This window comes from Mustela nivalis (genome assembly GCF_964662115.1).
Source record: "Mustela nivalis genome assembly, chromosome: 16".
In the NCBI taxonomy this organism is placed as follows: domain Eukaryota; kingdom Metazoa; phylum Chordata; class Mammalia; order Carnivora; family Mustelidae; genus Mustela; species Mustela nivalis.
Window position 1 is genome coordinate 62,422,686 of NC_139035.1, and position 15,426 is coordinate 62,438,111.

At 40.8% G+C, this 15,426-nt stretch overlaps 1 protein-coding gene across 4 annotated transcripts in view; it reads right to left on the reverse strand.

The window, feature by feature from the left end:
• Positions 1-15,426, reverse strand: part of DDR2 (discoidin domain receptor tyrosine kinase 2) — a 150,758-nt gene that overhangs the window by 54,524 nt on the left and 80,808 nt on the right. For all 4 annotated transcript variants that reach the window (XM_082704173.1, XM_082704174.1, XM_082704175.1 and 1 more), the window contains one exon: positions 7,335-7,443. In XM_082704173.1, coding sequence (XP_082560299.1) covers positions 7,335-7,443 — 109 coding nt within the window. The remainder of the gene's footprint in view (positions 1-7,334; positions 7,444-15,426) is intronic.

Sequence of the window (15,426 nt, forward strand, 5' to 3'; positions counted from 1 at the left end):
GGTGCTCAGTTGGTTAAGTATCTTCCTTCAGCTCATGTCATGATCCCAGGGTCCTAGGATCAAGCCCCAAGTCAGGCTCCCCCCTCAGAGGGGCACCTGCTTCTCCCTCTCCCTCTGCTCTCTCCTCATGTAACCCTGCACTGCCTCCTGCTTGCTTTCTCACGCATGCACTCTTTCTCTCAAATAAATAAATAAAATATATAAAAAAAAAAAAGGAGTACCATGTGACCCAGAAATTCTACTTTTGGACAATCTGAAGACAGTGAAAACACTAATTCAAAAATCTTTTTGAACTAGTGAGTATGCACCCCCATGTTTACTGTGGCATTATTTATAAGAGATACAGAAACAACCAAAGTGTCTATCAATGGGTGAATGGATGAAGAAATTATGATATATCACACAACAGAATCATAGTCATGAGAAAGAAGGAAATTCTGCCATTTGTGACAACATGAATAAAACTAGAGGGCATTACACAAAATGAAATAAGTCAGACAGAGAGAGACAAATACTCTATGATCTCTTATATGCAGAATCTTAAAAAAACAAAAAACCAAAAAAACAAGCTCATGGATATAGAGAACAGATTGGTGGTTGCCTGAGGCATGGGGTAGAGGGTAGGAGAAATCGGTGAAGGGGATATAAATTTATTAAAAAGTAAAATAAGGAATCTAACTGTTGGGGGCGGGTAGTGGAAAGAACCTGCATCCTGGGAGGACGGACATGGCATAGCATTTTGTTATCACAGGGTAAAGACAAAGCCTGTAATCAGAAAGCACCTGTCACATACTGAGGATCCCACAATTATGTGGTTGCTGCTCTGGGTACCACCCTAACCTCACTTTTGCCCTCATGAGCACTCGATGACAAACATCTCCATATTCTTACTTTTCTATTTGTGCTCTGTGCCTTTCCTTAAGCTCAAATGTTCTCCTTTCCTCTTTTCACCTAGCCTCACAAATGCCTTCATGTCCAGCTCATGCTCACACCTTCAGTATTTCAACCAACAGGACACTGGAGACCTGACCTAGTTGGGTAGCATATAAATATTCTGTGAAGTCTGACACTCCAGGAGGCAGTAAAGCACAGAGGTCAAGAGTACGCTTGGGCTATATCCTCGCTCTGCCCCTTAGCTAGCTCTGTAATCTTGAATGAGTTACCTAACGTGTCTGGGCCTCAGTTTCTCCTTTCTAAAACTGGAACAATAATACTACCTAAGATTATATACCATAAATTATTATGAAGATTAAATTTGCTGACACCCACTTAGAATGGCACCAGGACTACAGTAAGTGCTCACTGGATATTAGTTGGTACTCTCCTTTGGACTCTGTGTTCTCTTTTTCCTATTTGGCACAACCAAGGATATTTGAGGGGCAGATGAGTCTCTGTTGTCCCCAGAGAAAGATCCTTTTACTGGCAGGAAGGATATCAAAGGCCACCCTTAAGCTAGACTTGACAAACAAACACACAAGCAAGAAAGAGCCAATCTGGGCAGCATCAGGCATTGCTTGCTTAAGAGAAATGCAAGCAGGGAGGTCTCTTCCTAGCCTTTTTATCTCCCTCTAGGGCTCTGCTCAAGCAGAATAAAGCAAGCAACCAATCTCTCTCTCTCTCTCTCTCTCTCTCTCACACACACACACACACATATACACACCCCCACACACACAGGCACAGCACTAGTACCTCAGGTCTGGTTTCAGAAACCTGAAACTAGTACTACAGTCTCATTAGATGAGGCCCCACAAACCCTCTCACATGTCTCTGGGGACATGAATGATGAGAACCCAAGGAAGCAAAAATGATTCTCCAATTTGGAAATGTGTGTACATAACTTCACATGTATCAGCTTTGGTGGGAGACAAGGGGGTGAGGAGAATGGGAGAACCTGTGCAGAAGGGAGCCAGTGCATTTCTAGTGCTTCAGTTTCTTTTTGAAGCTGAGTTAGTCCTGAAGGGCTTCTAGCTCCAGCCTTGCTTGTCGGGCATGTGAATGAGACCAAGACTCCCAGAAGGAGCCCTGTATGATCCTGTTAGTCTTCTTCCATTCTTCCACTTCAGGTGGTGCCTCCAACGCCAGTAACCTCTCACCCCCATGAACACACACTGGCAATCACAAAAAGGAAACCATGAAAGGTCCTTTCCTTACTGGTTCCCTCATGGGGCTGGGTGGTTTTAGTGGAACGAACTTGGGGCCAGGAGACGGGAGTCATGGGTTCCTGCTTTACAATTAGCTAGATGTGTGCTCATGGACAAACCACTCACCCCCTTTGACACAGCTTCCTTTACCTATAAAATGAGGAAGAGGGACTTGGATATTATTATGGTCTATTGCAATACAAATAGCCTAGGATGCTAGTTGCCTGGACCTGAAGAACTCACTGCAAGGTAGGAGGGATGCTGGAAATAATAAAACCACAGTGATGAACCTAAAACAAATGTGGAATCTATAGGAGAAGAATTCCTGTTCCCAAAATCCCAACCCGCTAAAGTCTTTGCCCCTCCCCTGAAAGTAGAACATTCTAGACACCGAAGGAGGATTCTCCTACCCCAGGGCTCTGAACTGCTAGTAAGTTGCCTGCTTCCTATGGGGGGAAAGTGTGGAATGGAAACAGGAAGCCCCAGCTCTGCCCTGCCCTGGCTCCACACCATGGAGCCCTAGTGCCAGGGTGGCCTGTTAGGGAAAAGAGCTGTTTCTCCCTTTTCCAAGTAAGAGCAGTTGTCACAGGCCAAGTCAGAGGTTGGGACCAATCACCCCTGTGCTCTTGACATATAGCAATTATCTGGTTGGTAGGGTGGGTCTTTAGGACCTCAGACCCACGGGCTCTGTGTCCAAGGCAATCAGGTCACTTCTACCCACCCTCCTACCTAGAAATCCACAAGATTCTGATCATCAAAGGAGAAGGAGAAGCCTGGAGGAGTCTGACCTTGGTGGCTGATCAAACAACCACTCCAGCCCAGAGTATTATGCTTCATTGCGAAGGGCCAAAGACTTCCCTATCTCCTGGAGGTACTCCCAAGCTCTCCACTTAAGTCCTGTAGCCCAGCCCAAGCTGGGAAGGAGGGGAAACTTGACCCAAGGACCTGCAAGAGGATAGAAAAGCTGCCCTTTGGGTCCCTCACTCAGGACCCTCCACTAGGCAGCCCATGTGTACCTCTCCTTGCCTTCCAGTCACTGTGTACACTATTCCCTCTTGTTGAAAGACTTCTTCTTGGACCCACCTCCAGAGAATAAAAGCCCGGCAAAAGGCTTCTAGTACTATGAAACTCCTGCAGGGTAGACTGGGGCAGGTTTTCTGTACCCAACCTGTCATGAGGGTTTTAATATAAACATAATATATTATATTATAATTAATATAATTATAATATAAATAATATTAATATTATTAATATAAATATTACAGTTTATATTTTAATACATTTTTATCAGCTATCTTCTTTGTGCTTCACCTCTAAGGCAAGGTTGTCTTGAAGTTCAGATTTTAAATCCCTGAGTCTGAGAGGTGCCAGGAAGTTGGGGACAAGTGGATTTTCTTACAAAGGACAGCCATGCAAGATCAGAGCACCTGCTTCCAAGCCCAAAGCCCATCCACATCTTCCAATACAGGCACTAAAGCTCCCACACAATAAAAGCATGGTAAGTTTCTGACAGAAAGGCTCTCACAGATCCTCTAATCCAACTTTATCTCATTACAGGTGAAAGGATTAAGGAAGTGTGAAGAGAAGTACAATGGTATGCTATGTGTCATATAGCTGATTTAAGACCAAGCCAGGATCCTAACCAGGTTTTTCCTCAAAATAGCTTATTAAGTGCATTAAATAGTATTTTCTAAGTGAGCTGCAAATCATTCACCAGAATGTCCTAATAACATCCAAGTCATCTGTTGATTTGTAGAAATGCTTTTCAGAAAGTGTTGGTATGATTGTTTGTCATTGTTGAGATGCCACAGCTAACTGATACACCTGAGCCAGGATTTTGACAGAGGAAACTGCCTCAGACTTTTTCAGTGGCTTCCCAATGGAATCAAAAGTCACTGGGACCTGGTTCCTGCTGCACTGTTAGAACTAGAAGATGGCTCAGCACACTGCCCACACTTTAGAACCGGGTTGTAGGCCTACAGCTCAGCATTTCCCATGGGGACCCAGCCTCTACTGCCTACAATGGTACCTTCAACACTGCCACTACCAGAAATGCCACCATGGCCACCTGCCCCATCACCTACTTTGCTGCCACTGTCAGAGCTCTGGTGTTGTACAGCAGGAGGCTGACAGCCCCCCGCCATCATGTCACAACCTACTACCCATTATCACCCTAGCACCACTCCTCAGCCTCCGCGGTGATGCCAGCAGTCATGATGAAGTCTCCAAAGTGGGCTTAAATGAATGAGCTTGTTTGAGATTAATTATATTATTGGTTAAGTCTGATGCTTAATCCAGTTACTATTTGCCAGCCAATATTTTATATAAAATAATCTATTAAAATATGTGTCAATATTTTAATAATTGGCTCTATAGCAGATCTGTTTATGACCCAGTTCTCCTGACTTAAGTCCAAGTTGCCATCTACTTACACCATTGACCAACCTATGGAGAAAACTTAGCTGGCCAAGAATTTCCATCTTTGAAGAGACATCAATAAGGACTTCTAGAAAGTCATCCAGAAATCCATAAGCACACGTATTATTATATACCTACCTACCCTGTGTTCATCAGTGTGCATGCCCTAGGACTCCATGAACCTCAAACCTTGTGACCATAGCCTTTAACATGGATTACATTTTCCCACTGCTTGTCTCCAGCTTACCTTGATAAAATAGAAGGCATGGACAAGAGAAGGATTAGTTCATCAACTCAAACATGTTATATTTCTATAAAGAGCTTTGCAAGTCAAGAACTTTATTTCTTTTTTCTGTGGTAGAAAGAGCCAACAGAAATAGTTGAAAGCAGGCATAGGAAGAAAATGCTCTAAAGATAACTGTTTGCTGTCTTCAAACAGCTCATTTCCTGTCAGAGGGCTACAGCAGTGTTCTCCAAACAGATGGCTATCTCTTTAGGTGTATCCATGGAAATGCCCTCATGTCATTCCAGTCTCTGTGAATGTGTCTGGCACCAAAACTTTCTACCATTATGCGCACATATAGCGACTCTTCCTTGGAGAGCCAATCAGGCAGGTGACATTGGGCTTGTTACATGGAGCAGTAGGCAACCACACTTCAACAGGGCACAAAGGAACACAAAGGTGAAAAATGAAAGAATGGTAAGGCCGAGTTCAGATCTGAGTTCAGATGTACCAAGAAAGATCATTACAAGAAAGTAGTAAGAGAGTGCATTTATTAAACCAATAAATCTTTGATCTTCCTTTTCAGGTATGAAGAATATCCCATAAAGAGGGAATTCTTGTGAGGGGAAGAGGATGAGAATGTTCACAATGTACCCTCAAGTTATAGGAAAAGGACAAAATAAAACATTCTAAAAAATCCAAATATAGCACGCAGTGAGTGGAACTCTCCAATACGACTGTGGAGGGGCAAATGGGTGAAAGCCCTTTGGAAAACTCTTTGGCAGTATGTAGAAAAGCATATTGCATGTGACATACAACCCAGCAATTCCACTTCTAGGGGTCTACCCCCAAAAGGCTGCGCACATACTTCAACCAAAGACCTTTACGAGAATGATTATGGCAGATTTACTCATAATGAATGCAAACTGGAAACGATCCCAATTCCCAACCACAGAAGACTGGATAAATAAAACAGTCACACAAAGTAATGTTATATAATGAAAACAAACAGCTGCCGACTCCATGCAACCCTACAGAAGACCATCACCAACACCACACAGAATGAAAGAAGCCAGACACAAAAGCACATTTAGGCATCATCTGCTTCCACTTACACAAAGTACAAAAACAGACAAAATTAACCTATATTGTTAGAAAGCAGGATAACAATTAACTTTGGATGAGGGTGGGGAGAAGTGGCTAGAAAGGAGGAGAGCCTCTGAAGTCTGGTGAAATTCTGTTTCTTAACCTGGATCCTGCTGATGGATGTATTCCATTTGTAAAATTCATCCCAGTGAGCACTTACACTATGGGTATTTTCCTATATTTACATTTGTGTGTACATGAAAAATGGACAGCAGTCCGTCCCCCTTCCCTATACCCAGATCTTCCCCAGGTAACTCTTGACGCCTGCCCACTCTGACTCTGGGCGTGGCCACGCCAATGAAATCCTGAAAAATGCCACATGTTTCTGCTTCCGCTCTTGTTCCTGTGCAATTTCCATGAAAACATACCCACACTAGTCTGCTGGAGAAGAGCACTGCCAATGTGCCCAGTCATCGGAGCCAAGGGCATCCTAGATGAACCAATAACCAGCTGATTCCCAGATATGTGCATGAACCCAGAGATCAGAACAATAGTTCACCCAAGCCCAGACTAAATCACCAGCACTACACAGGTTGTTAAGAGGCACTGTTGTGTAATAGACAAGTGATAAAATCACTTATATCAATGTAAAGTTAAAATAGACATCTAATTTTTAAAAATTGGGGAAAACAAAAAGATTTCTCTTCACACATCTATTTTTGAGTATGGCCACACTGGCTAGGAGAGACTGCCAAGATCCTGCAAGACCAGGGTCCCAAAAGCACAACATGACATCCAATAAAACACAGGCCTGAACCAGCAAAAAATAACTGGAAACCCAACCTACAGAGGTTCTAGAAGGCACCTATAAAGTTCTCTCCTTCTATTTCCTAGAAGATGCAGAAGCAAATGGCTACTTCTTCCATTTCTTTTTTTTTTTTTTTTTTTTAATTCCCATTCACTCCACTCTACTTGATATCAGGAGCCCTTTCACAATAGTTAAGATGTTATACAGATACAGGACTTTGGTTTCTGATTCTTCTTTGGACATGTTTCATCTTGAAAGTAAAAGGAAGGAAGGGAGTAAAGGAGGAAGGGAGGGATGGAGGAAGGAAGGGAAAAAGGGAAGGAAGGAAGGAAGGAAAAGAAAAGAAAAGAAAGACACGAGGGAAGGAAGGAAAGGGAAGGAAGGGAGGGAGAGAGAGGAAGGAAGGAAGGAAAAAGAAGGAAAGGAAAGGGGGAGGAAAGAGAGAAAGAAAGAAAGGAAGGAAGGAAAGAGAGAGAGAAGAAGAAAGAAAGAAAGAAAAAAAGAAAGAAATAAAAGAAAAGAAAAGAGATGAAAGAAAGGGGAGGGGAAAATAAAATCCCTGTGGATACCCTTGGCAGGGCCTTTCCCAAGATGAACACTGATTGACTTGAATATCCAGCTGGTCTTCTAGCATGTGGCTGAGCAATGGCTGTCTTACCTGGATTAACTTGAGCTTTTGCAGAACTCAAGAGGGGCAGCAGCAGGAGCAGCACCAAGGGCATCCTGGGAACGGGGGTCAGCTCAGAAGATGGTGCTGGAACTGGAGCCTGGAGCCCACCAAAAAAGGTGAGAAAACAAGAGAAAGGAGAGGAAATGAGTGAGATAAATACTATCAACATTGATGAATACAATTTGCATGATTATATTTGTTGTTCTTAGAGTCTTTATTTCTGTATCTGGGACTTCAAATCATAGCCTGAGAATCAGGTGGGACATTCAATGATCACATAATGTAAGAATTTCCAAACTCTTATTAGATCATGGAATTAAAATTATAAAAATTATAGGCAGGTAACAAAGTTTTGCTAAGATACTTATCCAAATTGTGAATGGTGATAAACTAAAACTTAAATTCATGAAGTTTTCATAACTTTGATACTCATTCCAATATTAAACCAAGAAAAATAGTCAGTGATGTTAATGTGTTTGCCTTTCAAAAGATCTAAGGTAAGTATTTATCCTGATTTACTGGCTCTGGAGTGGGAGGTGCCTGGGATTCTCTATCTTTAAATTTCCCCAAATGACCTATGTGGTAAGGGCTTAGAGTTGAGACATTAGTTTGAACTCAAGTTCGGCTTAATAGAGATACATACAGTTACATATGGAGCATTTAAAGATATAGCATAATTACAGGTTAGTATATACACATGTGTCTCTAGAGGGGCTAGAAGCCAGATACCACAATAGCAACAAATAAGTCTGGTGCCGCCATCTTGGTTTTGAATACTATTTTCCAGTAAATGGAATCAAAGCTCCCTGGAGAAGTGGCTGATCTGACCCCTGGGTCATAACACATACAGAATCTTTTAGTGACAGAAATTGAGAAAGTATATACCCCAAAAATGATTGGGATGTACCAAAGGGACACAGGAAACACTTGAAAGAGTTCCCAGTGGCCAAAGCTGAAATAATGTGACAAAATAAACCAAGTACCATTGGACTATAACTCAAGGTATAATAAGATAAATATCTGCAAGTCCATGTTGATATAAATAAGTGATTGAATAAACAAATGGGGGAGAAAAGAAAAATTTCCCATTCAAAAGAATTCTAAATGATTTATGCAGACACTCTGCTCTTAAAGAGGCGGCAAATAACCTCACCCCTTAGGGTGAATGGCACACAGTGGCCTTTTCAGTGAATTTTTCAGTAGAGAAACTTGATGAACACTACCTCAAGCCAGGTGATTGAGGTTAATCTCACCTTTGATAAGTCATATTGATACTACATCTCCTTGATATGATATGATATGATATGATATGATGAGAATGGCACTTAGCCTCCATGGTCTTCCTGCTAAAAACTCATTACCTCTGTATAATCATGAGAAAAACATCAGACCCATCCCAATTTAGGGACACTCTACAGAATTCCTATTGAGTCATCCCCTAACCTGTCAAGATCACAAGAGACAAGAAAGTCCCAAGAAACTGTCCCAGCTAAGGGAGCCTAAGGAGACATAACAACCACATGTAAGGGCATCTTGGGTGATGATCATTGAACAGATAAAGGACATCAGGGGAAAACTGAGGACATGTGAATGAAGTATAGATTTTAGTTAATAATAGTTAATAATAGGGACGCCTGAGTGGCTCAGTGGTTAAGTGGCTGCCTTCGGCTCAGGTCATGATCCCAGCATCCTGGGATCGAGTTCCACATTGGGCTCCTTGCTCAGCAAGAAGCCTGCTTCTCCCTCTGCCACTGCCTGCCCCTCTGTCTGCCTGTGCTCACTCTCTCTGACAAAAAAAAAAAAAAAAAAAAAAAAAAAAAAAAGTTAATAATAGTATATCAACATTGGCTCTTTCACTGTAGCAAAGGTACTGTACTAATGTAAGATGTTAATAATAGGAGAAACTTGGTATTGGGTAGACAGGAATTCTCGGCACTATCTTTGTATTGATTCTGTAAGTATAAAACTGTTCTAGAATAAAAATTTTATTCAAAAGTTTCCACCAGGTAACACTAATCATCAACCAAACATTGGATCTACTATTATAAATAATGCATAATTATAAAGGGAGACAAAATTCCATTCAACTGGGTTGATTTCATGGAGAAATCTGATCTGATCAGGGTCTTGAAGGCTGAGTAGGATTATAATGGGCTGTAATGGGAATAGAGTAAATAATCTGCTAATGGAGCCAAGACGCCTTTTGGTGAAATAGAAGCTTTCTATGATGTTTTCTAGGCAGAACTCAGACCTGCTCTCCTCAAAAAAAGTGGTAAAAAAAAAAAAAGGCAGATGTTCAGATGCCCAAAAAGGATTGAACAAAAACTAATCAAACACACAAGACCAAAGTCGGCTAATGGTGAAGATAAGGGGTGGGTGATCCACAGACCTCAGAAGGATGATAAGCATGGTTTCATGGCATGATTTGGATGGGCTAAAATATGTGTCTTGGTGTGCCGCATCACTGTCAGCAGCAGGAACACTGTGTTTCCATAAATGAGTCCCCAGACTAATATGCCCAAAGAAAGAAACACATGGGCAGATCTTGGAGACATTGGTCATGGCTGTAAACCAGCACTGCCCATGGCCATGATCCATGATGTCCTTCCACAAGGACCCAAGCTCCTTACATGCAACCATTTGGCCGTGCAAACCCTGCCTTAGCTAACCACCTTCTCCCTTTGTAGAGGAGTCCTATAATTCTCTCTTATGGCACCTTTCTCAGGAGTTGTGGGCCTTAAGTTTCCTCCCCTTTAGAACCTTCCCCAGGATTTCCTTCTACGAGGACTGTCTCTTACACCTCACTCCCTTCACTAAAATACACACCAATTTTGCCTCTATTAGGTCCTCTATAACACAGTTACAAAGTGATCCATGGAGTCATTACCTTCAAAACAGCTCATTCTTCTATCTCCAAAAGAGTACTTTCTATTTTGTACAAAGCAGGTACTCAAAAATGGTTTTTAACTGAATGAAGCAGAACTCATGGGATGCTCAAAAAAATTAGACTGAATTTCCTTTTGGAAACTGTTCCTTGGTTTCAGGCTGTGAATCTACAAAACAAGTGATCATTTCTGCTTTGCTTGCTGTAAAGTGAGGTGTTGGCAGCTAACAAACACAGAAGAACAAAGTGCTCTAACCACACCACAGATCTCTAACCTGTGCTGAAGACTCTCATGTAATATGCAGGTGACCCAATGAGGTTAGTTTTCATCAGCAAGGTAACTGAGGAGGAAGAGGTTAAAACTGGTTACACAGTTGACAGGTGCCAAAACTCATGTGAACCCAGGGTTTGTATTACTCCCATATCCACACAGGTTCTGTTGTTTGTTTTGCCTTTGTCATCATACTGCACTCTCCTTTGATCTGGCCTCTGCCAACATCACCAGAGCTACATGCCGCAGGACCTCTGCCAAAACGCTTCACACTCTCTTCATCTGGATCAAACCTCTGTTCAATAGTCACTTCCTCCATGGCCTCTCTGGCCCTCTTGTTACATGCACTAAAATCTTATTATTTTTCTGCATAGAAATGATCCTAGCCTCTAATTATGTGTTCATTGCTGTCATGTCTCATTAGGGTCTTCTCCACCCCCTCCTGCCATAAGTTCCATGTTTATTCTACTCGCCATTGCTTTTTCAACACCCACCAGGGTGCTGGATAAATATTTGCAGCGTGAATTAATGATTGCCTTGAACCATGTTATTCAGTGACTACATCCAGCCATACTAAATTCCATTCTCTAAAAGGAAGTGCACCCAAGGTTTACGATAAGCATACATCACCCTTTTCTGCCCCCTTGAGTGAGTTTTTCCAAGGGTTCCATATTTAAACCATATGACATGTGAACAGAACCCACAAACATACATGGAAGAACTTCAGGGAGGTAGAAAGGCCCTTCTGTATCCATTTTTTTGGTCAATAGTACAAATTCCTTTGACAATTTATTGAAGTTTTGAAAATAAAGCTCAAACTGCAAATATCCCTAGTCGAAGGTGTTCTTTCATTCCTCCTCCAGTAACTATTCTCTAAATGTCTATGGGTGCTACTCCACGTGCTAAAAAAGGCAGTTTGGAGCTGTCCTCATGGAGCACGTAATCTACAAGCAAACAAGTAAATAAATAAGAATTCTAAAGAGATGTGTGTGCCATGAAGAAAATACAGTGGGGTTAGGTGGTAGAGAGTGAATGAGGGCTACTTCAGATAAGGTGGCCGGGAAAGCCCTGAATGTGGGATTGGCACAGAAATACATAAAGAGAACAACAAAGAGAATAGGGACCCAGAAAAGATTCACATGTAAATGGGAACCTATTATACAAGGGGTATTTAAAATAAGTGGAACAGTTCATTTTAACTCAGAAACAAGTAAAGATATATCCATAACTCATACAGAAAAGAGAAAGCCCATAATGTAGAAGTAGAACTCTCAAAGTAGTTCAAGAAAGTATAGGAGCATTTGTTAGAAACATTTGTAAGGAAGGTCTGCACAAATGAGACAGAAAACAAAATCCAAAAACCAAAAAAGAAAGATAAAAATCTCCATCAAAATGTTACAGGTCTGGGACGCCTGGGTGGCTCAGTTGGTTGAGCAGCTGCCTTCGGCTCAGGTCATGATCCCAAGGTCCTGGGATCGAGTCCCACATCGGGCTCCTTGCTCGGCAAGGGAGCCTGCTTCTCCCTATGCCTCTGCCTGCCTCTTTGTCTGCCTGTGCTCTCTCGCTCTCTCTCCCTCTGTCTCTGGCAAATAAATAAATAAATAAATAATCTTTAAAATGTTACAGGTCTTTGAGACCGAAAGCATCATATGCTTAACAGACAAGCAACAGGCTAACATAGATATTTGACATTTTGTAACAAAGTAATATCCTATGATCCATATATTCCACTTATTATTAGTTACCCTAGAGAAAGACTTAAGTATCTGCACAATGAGGTATGCACAAAGAAGTGCTTTGCAATATTTTTTAAATTTTACTTTATTTCATTGTGGTAAGAATACTAAACATGACATCTATTCTTAAAAGTTTTTAGCATTCAATATATTATTTTGAGTGTAGGTACAAAGTTGTACATCAGATTTCTAGGATTTATTCATCTTATTTAATCTTAATTTTATGTCTATTGATTAGTAGCTCCCCATTTCCCTGGTAGCCACCATTCTACTCTTCCATTAGATAAATGTGACTATTCTATTTTATTTTTTTAATATATTTTTTAAATATATTTAATTGTCAGAGAGAGAGAGAACGAGAGCAAGCACATGCAGAGTGGCAAGCAGAGACAGAGAGAGAAGCAGTCTCCCCGTCGAGCAAGGAGCCCGATGCGGGACCCAATCCCAGGACACCGGGATCATGACCCAAGCCGAAGGCAGCCGCCCAACAAACTGAGCCACCCAGGTGTCCCAAATTTGACTATGTTAGATCCTTACTATAGTGGAATTATGCAGTATTTGTCCTTCTGTGACTGGTTTATTTCATTTAGCCTAATGTCCTAAAGGTTTATCAGTGTTGTTGCATAATAAAGAATGTCCTTTTTAAAGGCTGAATGATATTCCATTGTGTGTTTATGCCACATTTTTTATTCACTCATGTATGAGTAGATACCTAGATTGTCTCCACATCTTAGCTATTGTGAACAGTACCACAATGAATGTGGGATTGCTAATGCCTCTTCAAGATCATGATTTCAATTCTTCTGAAAAAATAGCCAGAAGTAGGATTCCTGAATTATATGGTAGTTCTATTTTTAAATTTTTAAAGGAAATTCCATACTGGTTTCCATAATGGCTGTAGACAACTTATCTTCAAGAAGGGTGCCATGAATACACACTGGGGAAAGGATAGTGTCTTCAAAAAATGGTATTAAGAAAAGCAGATACCCACATGTAAAGGACTGGAATTGGGCCATTATCTTACACCACACACAAAGATCAACTCAAAATGGATTGAAGAGTTGAAGGCAAGCTCTGAAACTTTAAAACTCCTGGGAGAAAACATGGGAAGAAAAGCTTCATGACATTGGTCTTGGCAATGATTCACAGATATGACACCAAAAGCATAGGCAACAACAACAAAAATAAGCAAGCAAGAGTACATCAAACTAAGAAGCTTCTGCGCAGCAAAGGAAACCTTCAATGGAGTGAAAGGCAACCTTTACAATGGAAGAAAATATTTTTAACCCATACATCTGGTAAGGGATTAATAACCAAATTTTAAAATGGGTTAAGGACTTGAGTAGACATCTCTGCAAAGAAGACAAATGGCCAACAGCTATATGACCAAAAAAAAAAAAAAAAGTATAACATCACTAATCATCAGGGAAATACAAATAAAAACCACAATGAGGTATCATTCCACACCTGTCAGGAGGGCTAGTATCAAAGAGAGAGAGAGAGAGAGAAATGTGTTCTCAAGGATGTGAAGACAACGTTGACACAATTTTTTTTAAATAACAAAAACTTGGGGAAAGTTCTATAAATAGGAGAATGCTAGAGACTATGATATATTTCTACTGTGAAATACTATCCAAGACTCTAAAAGCATGATCTGTATAATTTCATGGTTAGTGAATGCTGAACCACCCTTGCATCCCATGAATAACCTGGTCATGGTGGATACTCTTTTTAATGTACTGTTGGATCCTATTAGCTAGGATCTTGTTGAGAATCTTGGCATCCACATTCATCAATGTGATAGAACAAATCAATAAGAGAAGAGAAAAGAACTATATGGTCCTCTCAATTGATGCAGAAAAAGCATTTGACAAGATACAGCATCCATTCCTGATTAAAACAATTCAAAGTATAGGGATAGAGGGGACACTCCTCAACTTCATAAAATCTATCCATGAAAAACCAGCAAATATCATCCTCAATAGGGAAAAGCTGACCGCCTTCCCTTTGAGATCAGGAACATGACAAGGATGTCCATTCTTTTTTTTAATAATTTTTTAATTTTTTAAAACATATAATGTATTATTAGTCCCAGGGGTACAGGTCTATGAATCGCTAGGTTTACACACTTCACAGCACTCATCATAGCACATACCCTCCCCAATGACCATAACCCCACCACCCTCTCCCTACCACTCCCACCCCGGCAACCTTCAGTTTGTTTTGTGAGATTAAGAGTCTCTTATGATTTTTCTCCCTCCCGATCCCATCTTGTTTCATTTATTCTTTTCCTACTCCCCAAACCTCCCACATTACATCTCCAATTCCCCATATCAAAGAGATCATATGATAGTTGTCTTTCTCCCATTGACTTATTTCGCTAAGCATGATACCCTCTATTTCCAAAGGATGTCCACTCTTGCCACTGTTTTTCAACATAGTACTAGAAGTCCTAGCAACAGCAATCAGACAACAAAAAGAAATAAAAGGTGTTCAAATTGGCAAAGAAGTCAAACTCTCTCTCTTCCCAGATGACATGATACTTTATATGGAAAATCCAAAAGACTCCACCCCCAAACTACTAGAACTCATATAGCAATTCAATAATGTGGCAGGATACAAAATCAATGTACAGAAATCAATTGCTTCTTAACACACTAACAATGAAAATACAGAAAGGGAAATTAGAGAATTGATTTCATTTACTATAGCATCAAGAACCATAAGATACCTGGGAATAAACCTAACCAAAGAGGTAAAGGATCTGTACTCAAGGAACTACAGAACACTCTGAAAGAAATTGAAGAAGACACAAAAAGATGAAAGACCATTCCATGCTCATGGTTTGGAAGAATAAACATTGTTAAAATGTCTATACTGCCTATACCATCTATACTTTCAATGTCATCCCAATCAAAATTTCACCAGCATTTTTCAAAGAGCTGGAACAAACAATCCTAACATTTGTATGGAACCAAAAGAGACCCCAGATTGCTAAGGAAATGTTGAAAAGAAAAACAAAACTGGGGGCATCACATTGCCTGATTTCAAGCTTTACTACAAAGCTGTGATCACCAAGACAGCATGGTACTGGCACAGAAACAGACACATAGACCATTGGAACACAGTAGAGAGCCCAGATATGGACCCTCAACTCTATGGTCAACTCATCTTCGACAAAGCAGGAAA